The sequence below is a fragment of the Poecile atricapillus genome (assembly GCF_030490865.1).
Source record: "Poecile atricapillus isolate bPoeAtr1 chromosome 36 unlocalized genomic scaffold, bPoeAtr1.hap1 SUPER_36_unloc_1, whole genome shotgun sequence".
Lineage (NCBI taxonomy): Eukaryota > Metazoa > Chordata > Aves > Passeriformes > Paridae > Poecile > Poecile atricapillus.
This window is the reverse complement of record NW_026708990.1, coordinates 66,153-74,767: the sequence shown is the minus strand read 5'-3', so window position 1 is coordinate 74,767 and position 8,615 is coordinate 66,153. Positions and strand designations below refer to the sequence as shown.

The 8,615-nt window shown below is 53.6% G+C and overlaps 1 protein-coding gene across 1 annotated transcript; it reads right to left on the bottom strand.

Annotated features, from left to right (window-relative positions):
• Positions 1-7,742, bottom strand: LOC131574068 (vesicle-associated membrane protein 2; the record flags this gene model as incomplete). Its single annotated transcript, XM_058828453.1, has 4 exons — positions 1-90; positions 820-871; positions 4,822-4,980; positions 7,368-7,742. Coding segments are annotated over 4 exons (603 nt in total), but the record flags the coding sequence as incomplete, so codon positions are not given.
• Between the last annotated feature and the right edge of the window lie 873 nt (positions 7,743-8,615).

Sequence of the window (8,615 nt, the reverse complement as noted above, 5' to 3'; positions counted from 1 at the left end):
CCGGGGGGGGGAGGGGCTTGAGGGGGCGTGGCCCCAGCGGGGGGCGGGGCCTGGCAGGGCGGGGCCGGCGGCGTTAGGTGCTGAAATAGACTGGAAGAGGAAATTTGCATAAAATTAGCATAAAATTAACATAAAATTATCATACATCCCCCATTTGCATATTATTTTCACCACATCCCTCCTCATTTACATATAAAAGCTTCTCATTTGCATATTTCCACCTCCTCATTTGCATAGCAAAGGCTCCACCCACTCCCCCTCATTTCTATTCACAACGTTGCTACGCCCTAATTTGCATATGATTTGCATAATGTTTATGCCCCCAGCCTTATTTGCATAGCCCCACCCACTCATCCACCCCGTCCCACTCTCTTCTCAATCTGCATAACCGACCCTCATTTGCATATCTCCCGCTAATTTGCATACCCCATCTCCCTCATTAGCTCGCCCCATTAATTTGCATAACCCTCCCGTTATGCCCCTATTTGCATAACGGGTGCTAATTTGCATATGAAAACATTCATTTGCATTCCACGCCCCTCATTTGCATAAACAGAACGCTCATTCGCGCAACCCACCTTCATTTGCATAACCCAACACCCTCATTTGCATAACCCAACACCACATTTGCATAACCCACCCCTCATTTGCATAATTAACTGCACACGCATCTCCCACACCGCCTCATTTGCATACCACACCCCGCTCATTTGCATACCACACCCCGCTTCTTTAGCACCGCCCTTTCCCCCATTCCCAATTTGCATATTTGCACCCTAATTTGCATATCGGGGCTCATTTGCATATGTAATCACTCACCGATGATGATGATGAGGACGATGGCGCAGATGACCCCCAGGATGATCATCATCTGCGGGGAGAGACCGCGGCGGTTTTGGGGGGAATTCCGGGGATTTTGGGGTTTTGTTCCCCATTTTGGGGTTTTTATGGGGAATTTGGGGGATTTTGGGGGGATTTTGGGGGATTTTGGGGAGGATTTGGGAGGATTTTGGGGGGATTTGGGTTTTTTATGGGAAATTTGGGGGATTTTGGGAGGTTTTGGGGAGGATTTTGGGGGATTTTGGTTTTTTTATGGGGAATTTGGGAGATTCTGGGAGGTTTTGGGGGATTTTGGGGAGGATTTTGGGGGATTTTGGGGTTTTTATGGGAATTTTGGGAGATTTTGGGAGGTTTTGGGGGATTTTGGATTTTTTATGGGGAATTTGGGAGGATTTTGGGAGAATTTGGGAGATTTTTGGGGGGATTTTGGGGGCTTTTGGGGGATTTTGGGTTTTTTATGGGGAATTTGGGGGATTTTGGGAGGTTTTGGGAGGATTTTGGGGAGGATTTGGGGGGATTTTGGGGTTTTCCTGGGGAATTTGGGGAATTCTGGGAGGTTTTGGGAGGATTTTGGGGGGATTTTGGGTTTTTTATGGGAAATTTGGGGGATTCTGGGAGGTTATGGGGGGGTTTTGGGGGATTTTGGGATTTTTATGGGGAATTTGGGGGATTCTGGGAAGATTTGGGGGATTTTGGGGGATTTTGGGTTTTTTATGGGGAATTTGGGGGATTCTGGGAGAATTTGGGAGGATTTTGGGGGATTTTGGGGAGGATTTTGGGGTTTTATTCCGGATTTTTGGGGTTTCCTGGGAAATTTGGGAGATTTTGGGGGGATTTTGGGTTATTTTGGGCTGTTTTGGGGTTATTTGGGGCTATTTTTGAGTGTTTTCAGTTATTTTGGGGTATTTCAGGACCATTCCAGCCCATTTTGGGGCCATTTTGGGTCCATTTCAGGTCATTTTGGGTCTGTCTGTACCTTGAGGTTCTTCCTCCAGTTCTTCCACTTGAGCTTGGGACAATTTGGGGGCTGTTTTGGGGCTGTTTTGGGCTATTTTGGGGCTATCTTGGGCAGTTTTGGGGTTATTTGGAGCCATTTTGGGGCCGTTTTGGGTCCATTTCAGGTCATTTTGGGTCCGTCTGTACCTTGAGGTTCTTCCACCAGTACTTGCGCTTGAGCTTGGGACAATTTGGGGTTATTTTGGGTTATTTTGGGGCTATCTTGGGCTATTTTTGAGTATTTTTGGTCATTCCAGCCCATTTTGGGTCCATTTCAGGTCATTTTGGGTCTGTTTGTACCTTGAGGTTCTTCCACCAGAACTTGCACTTGAGCTTGGGACAATTTGGGGTTATTTTGGGGCTGTTTTGGGCTATGTTTGGGTTATTTTGGGTTATTTTGGGCAGTTTTGGGGTTATTTGGGGCCATTTTGGGTCCATTTAAGGTCATTTTGGGTCCATTTCAGGGTATTTTGGGGCCATTTCAGGTCATTTTGGGTCAATTTCAGGTCATTTTGGGTCCATTTCAGGTCATTTTGGGTCAGTTTGTACCTTGAGGTTCTTCCACCAGTACTTGCACTTGAGCTTGGGACAATTTGGGGGCTGTTTTGGGGCTGTTTTGGGCTATTTTGGGGCTATTTTTTAGTATTTTTGGTCATTTTGGGGCCATTCCAGCCCATTTTGGGGCCGTTTTGGGTCCATTTCAGGTCATTTTGGGTCAGTTTGTACCTTGAGGTTCTTCCACCAGTACTTGCACTTGAGCTTGGGACAATTTGGGGGCTGTTTTGGGCTATTTTGGGGCTATTTTTTAGTATTTTTGGTCATTTTGGGGCCATTCCAGCCCATTTTGGGGCCGTTTTGGGTCCATTTCAGGTCATTTTGGGTCAGTTTGTACCTTGAGGTTCTTCCACCAGTACTTGCACTTGAGCTTGGGACAATTTGGGGGCTGTTTTGGGCTATTTTGGGGCTATTTTTTAGTATTTTTGGTCATTTTGGGGCATTTTGGGGCCATTTTGGGTCCATTTCAGGCCATTTTGGGTCCATTTCAGGTCATTTTGGGTCAGTTTGTACCTTGAGGTTCTTCCACCAGTACTTGCGCTTGAGCTTGGGACAATTTGGGGGCTGTTTTCGGGCTATTTAGGGCAGTTTTGAGGCTGTTCTGGGCTATTTTGGGTTATTTTGGGTCATTTTGGGTCCATTCCAGCCCATTTTGGGTCCATTCCAGCCCATTTTGGGTCCATTTCAGGTCATTTTGGGTCCATTTCAGGTCATTTTGGGTCTGTTTGTACCTTGAGGTTCTTCCACCAGTACTTGCGCTTCAGCTTGGGACAATTTGGGGGCTGTTTTGGGGCTGTTTTGGGCTATTTTTTAGTGGTTTTGGTCGTTCTGGGGTATTTTGGGGCAATTTCAGGGTATTTTGGAGCCATTTTGGGGCCATTTTGGGTCCATTTCAGCCCATTTTGGGTCCATTTCAGGTCATTTTGGGTCTGTTTGTACCTTGAGGTTCTTCCACCAGTACTTGCGCTTGAGCTTGGGACAATTTGGGGTTATTTGGGGTTATTTTGGGTTATTTCGGGGCTATCGTGGGCTATTTTTGAGTATTTTCGGTCATTTGGGTGGGGGGGGGGGGGGGGGGGGGGGGGGGGGGGGCCATTCCAGCCCATTTTGGGTCCATTTCAGGTCATTTTGGGGTCATTCCAGCCCGTTTTGGGTCCATTTCAGGTCATTTCGGGTCTGTTTGTACCTTGAGGTTCTTCCCACCAGTACTTGCGCTTGAGCTTGGGACTATTTGGGGGCAGTTTTGGGGCTATTTAGGGCAGTTTTGGGGTTATTTGGGGCCATTTTGGGTCCATTCCAGCCCATTTTGGGTCCATTCCAGCCCATTTTGGGGCCATTTTGGGTCCATTTCAGGTCATTTTGGGTCCATTTCAGGTCATTTTGGGTCTGTACCTTGAGGTTCTTCCACCAGTACTTGTGCTTGAGCTTGGGACAATTTGGGGTTATTTTGGGGCTGTTTTGGGGCTATTTTGGGTTATTTTGGGTTATTTTGGGCAGTTTTGGGGTTATTTGGGGCCATTTTGGGTCCATTTCAGGTCATTTTGGGTCCATTTCAGGTCATTTTGGGTCAGTCCGTACCTTGAGGTTCTTCCACCAGAACTTGCGCTTGAGCTTGGACAATTTGGGGGCTGTTTTGGGCTATTTTGGGGCTATTTTTTAGTATTTTTGGTCATTTTGGGTCCATTCCAGCCCATTTTGGGGCCATTTCAGGGTATTTTGGGTCCATTTCAGGTCATTTTGGGTCTGTCTGTACCTTGAGGTTCTTCCACCAGTACTTGTGCTTGAGCTTGGGACAATTTGGGGGCTGTTTTGGGGCTATGTTTGGGTTATTTTGGGTTATTTTGGACAGTCTTGGGGTTATTTGGAGCCATTTTGGGGCCGTTTTGGGTCCATTTCAGGTCATTTTGGGTCCGTCTGTACCTTGAGGTTCTTCCACCAGTACTTGTGCTTGAGCTTGGGACAATTTGGGGGCAGTTTTGGGGTTATTTTGAGTGGTTTTGGTCGTTCTGGGGTATTTTGGGGCAATTTCAGGGTATTTTGGGGCCATTTTGGGTCCATTTCAGGTCATTTTGGGTCTGGTTGTACCTTGAGGTTCTTCCACCAGAACTTGCGCTTGAGCTTGGGACAATTTGGGGTTATTTTGGGGCTATGTTTGGGTTATTTTGGGTTATTTTGGGCAGTCTTAGGGTTATTTGGAGCCATTTTGGGGCCGTTTTGAGTCCATTTCAGGTCATTTTGGGTCTGTACCTTGAGGTTCTTCCACCAGTACTTGTGCTTGAGCTTGGGACAATTTGGGGGCTGTTTTGGGGCTGTTTTGGGCTATTTTGGGGCTATTTTTTAGTATTTTCGGTCATTTTGGGGCATTTTGGGGCCATTTTGGGTCCATTTCAGCCCATTTTGGGTCCATTTCAGGTCATTTTGGGTCCGTACCTTGAGGTTCTTCCACCAGTACTTGCGCTTGAGCTTGGCCGCGCTGGTCTCGAACTGGGAGGCGCCGGCCTGGAGCGCGTCCGCCCGATCGTCCAGCTCGGACAACTTCTGGTCCCGCTCCAGCACCTTGTCCACGTTCACCCGCATGATGTCCACCACCTGCGGACAGCGGCCGCAGCCACCGGAGTGACCACGGGGGGAGGGACGGTCACTCATGGTCAGGTGTCAGTGGCTGGAGGGACCAGAGTGACCACGGGGGCAGGGATGGTCACTCATGGTCAGTGGACAGCGGCCGCAGCCACCAGAGTGACCACGGGGGCAGGGACGGTCACTCATGGTCAGGGGTCAGCAGCCGCAGCCACCAGAGTGACCACAGGGGCAGGGATGGTCACTCATGGTCAGGGGTCAGTGGTCAGTGAGAGCTGAGTGACCACAGGGGCAGGGGTGGTCACTCAAGGTCAGTGGTCAGTGGTCTGAGGGCTCTCAGTGACCACAGAGGGCAGGGATGGTCACTCACGGTCAGGGGTCAGTGAGAAATGAGTGACCACAGGGGCAGGGACGGTCACTCATGGTCAGTGGCCAGCGGCTGGAGGGACCAGAGTGACCACAGGGCTCTGTGATGGTCACTCATGGTCAGGGGTCAGTGGCTGGAGAGCTTGGAGTGACCACAGGGGGCAGGGGTGATCACTCATGGTCAGTGGGCAGCAGCCGCAGCGACCAGAGTGACCACGGGGGCAGGGACGGTCACTCATGGTCAGGGGTCAGGGGTCAATGAGAAATGAGTGACCACAGGGGCAGGGACGGTCACTCACAGCCAGGGGTCAGTGGTCAGTGAGAAACAAGTGACCACAGCTCTGAGTAACCACAGCCATGAGTGACCACAGCTCTGAGTGACCACAGCTCTGAGTAACCACAGCCATGAGTGACCACAGCTCTGAGTGACCACAGCTCTGAGTAACCACAGCCATGAGTGACCACAGCTCTGAGTGACCACAGCTCTGAGTGACCACAGCCATGAGTGACCACAGCTCTGAGTGACCACAGCTCTGAGTGACCACAGCCATGAGTGACCAAAGCCATGAGTGACCATGGCCAGGCCTGGTCAGAGCCAGGGGTCAGGGGTCAGTGGCCAGAGTGGCTCAAGAGTGACCAGGAGCACTCAGGACTCAATAAAAGCCACCCAAACTGACCACACCCCCTCTGAGTGACCACACCAAGCCCAGGCCACCCCCGGGGTCAAAGGTCACTGATGACCCTCCCCAGCCTCCCTTGGCCACGCCCACACGGTGACCACGCCCATGTGAGCCACGCCCTGAGTGACCACACCCCAAACTGACCACACCCACTGACCACACCCTGAGTGACCACACCCAGGATTGGCCCCTCCCCGTGTCCCAAATGACCACACCCAACTGACCACTGACCACACCCCAAGTGACCACACCCACTGACCACTGACCACACCCACTGACCACACCCCGAGTGACCACACCCACTGACCACACCCACTGACCACACCCAACTGACCACTGACCACACCCAACTGACCACACCCAGAGTGACCACACCCACTGACCACACCCACTGACCACTGACCACACCCTGAGTGACCACACCCACTGACCACACCCACTGACCACACCCAAACTGACCACACCCACTGACCACACCCACTGACCACACCCCCAAATGACCACACCCAAATTGACCACTGACCACACCCACTGACCACACCCACTGAGCACTGACCACACCCGGAGTGACCACACCCAAACTGACCACACCCGGAGTGACCACACCCACTGACCACACCCACTGACCACTGACCACACCCCAAGTGACCACACCCAAGTGACCACACCCAACTGACCACACCCAAACTGACCACACCCCCAAATGACCACACCCAAACTGACCACACCCCCAAATGACCACACCCAAACTGACCACTGACCACACCCACTGACCACATTCCAAACTGACCACACCCTGAGTGACCACACCCCAAGTGGCCACACCCAACTGACCACACCCTGAGTGACCACACCCTGACCACACCCACTGACCACACCCAAACTGACCACACCCCGAGTGACCACACCCACTGACCACACCCAAACTGACCATACCCCGAGTGACCACACCCACTGACCACACCCAAACTGGCCACATCCACTGACCACATCCACTGACCACACCCCAAGTGACCACACCCACTGACCACACCCACTGACCACTGACCACACAATGACCACACCCACTGACCACACCCCAAGTGACCACACCCACTGACCACTGACCACACAATGACCACACCCAAACTGACCACTGACCACACCCACTGACCACATTCCAAACTGACCACACCCTGAGTGACCACACCCCAAGTGGCCACACCCAACTGACCACACCCTGAGTGACCACACCCACTGACCACTGACCACACCCACTGACCACACCCTGAGTGACCACACCCCAAACTGACCACACCCCGAGTGACCACACCCCACCCCCCCCCGCTGCCCCTCCCCCCGCCCCTCCCCCACCTCATCCACTTGGGCCTGGGTCTGCTGCAGCCGCCGGTTGCTGGTCAGGTTGGGGGGAGGGGCGGGGGGTCCCCCCCCTTCGCCCGCGGCGGGGGGAGGGGCGGCGGGGGCCGAGGGCGCCGACCTGGCCGGAGGGGAGAGGACAGAGGTCACTGAGGCCACCCCCACACTGAGTGACCACAGAGTGACCACAGAGTGACCACAGTGACCACAGAGTGACCACAGAGTGACCACAGGGTGACCACAGAGTGACCACAGAGTGACCACAGTGACCACAGGGTGACCACAGAGTGACCACAGAGTGACCACAGAGTGACCCCAAAGTGACCCCAGGGGGGTCCCCAATGTCCAAGTGACCCCCAGAGTGACCCCAAAGTGACCCCAGAGTTACTCCAAAGTGACCCCAGAGTGACCCCAAAGTGACCCCAAAGTGACCCCAGGAGTGTCCCCAATGTCCAAGTGACCCCCAAAGTGACCCCCAAAGTGACCACAGGGGCGTCCAGGTTGACCATTGGGGTGTCCCCGGTGTCCCCAGAGTGACCCCAGGGGGGTCCCCAATGTCTGAGTGACCCCCAGAGTGACCAAAGAGTGACCCCAGGGGGGTCCCCAGTGTCTGAGTGACCCCAAAGTGACCCTAAAGTGACCAAAGGGGGGGTCCTCAATGGCCGAGTGACCCCCAGGGTGACCCCAGAGTGACCCCAGGGGTGTCCAGGTTGACCATTGGGGTGTCCCCGGTGTCCCCAAAGTGACCCCAGGGGGGGTCCCCAATGTCCGAGTGACCCCCAGGATGTCCCCAAAGTGACCCCAGAGTGACCCCAGGGGGGTCCTCAATGGCCGAGTGACCCCCAGGGTGACCCCAGAGTGACCAGGTTGAGCATTGGGGGGTCCCCAGTGTCCCCAAAGTGACCCCACGGGGGTCCCCAATGTCCGAGTGACCCCCAGAGTGACCCCAAAACGACCCTTGGGGGGTCCCTAATGTCCGAGTGACCCCCAGGATGTCCCCAAAGTGACCCCAGAGTGACCCCAGGGGGGTCCCCAATGTCTGAGTGACCCCCAGGGTGACCCCAGGGGGGTGCCCAGTGTCCGAGTGACCCCTGGGGTGACCCCCAGAGTGACCCCAATGTCCAAGTGACCCCCAGGATGTCCCCAGAGTGACCCCAGGGGGGTCTCCAATGTCTGAGTGACCCCCAGAGTGACCAAAGGGGGGTCACCAAGGTCTGAGTGACCCCAAAGTGACCACAGGGGTGA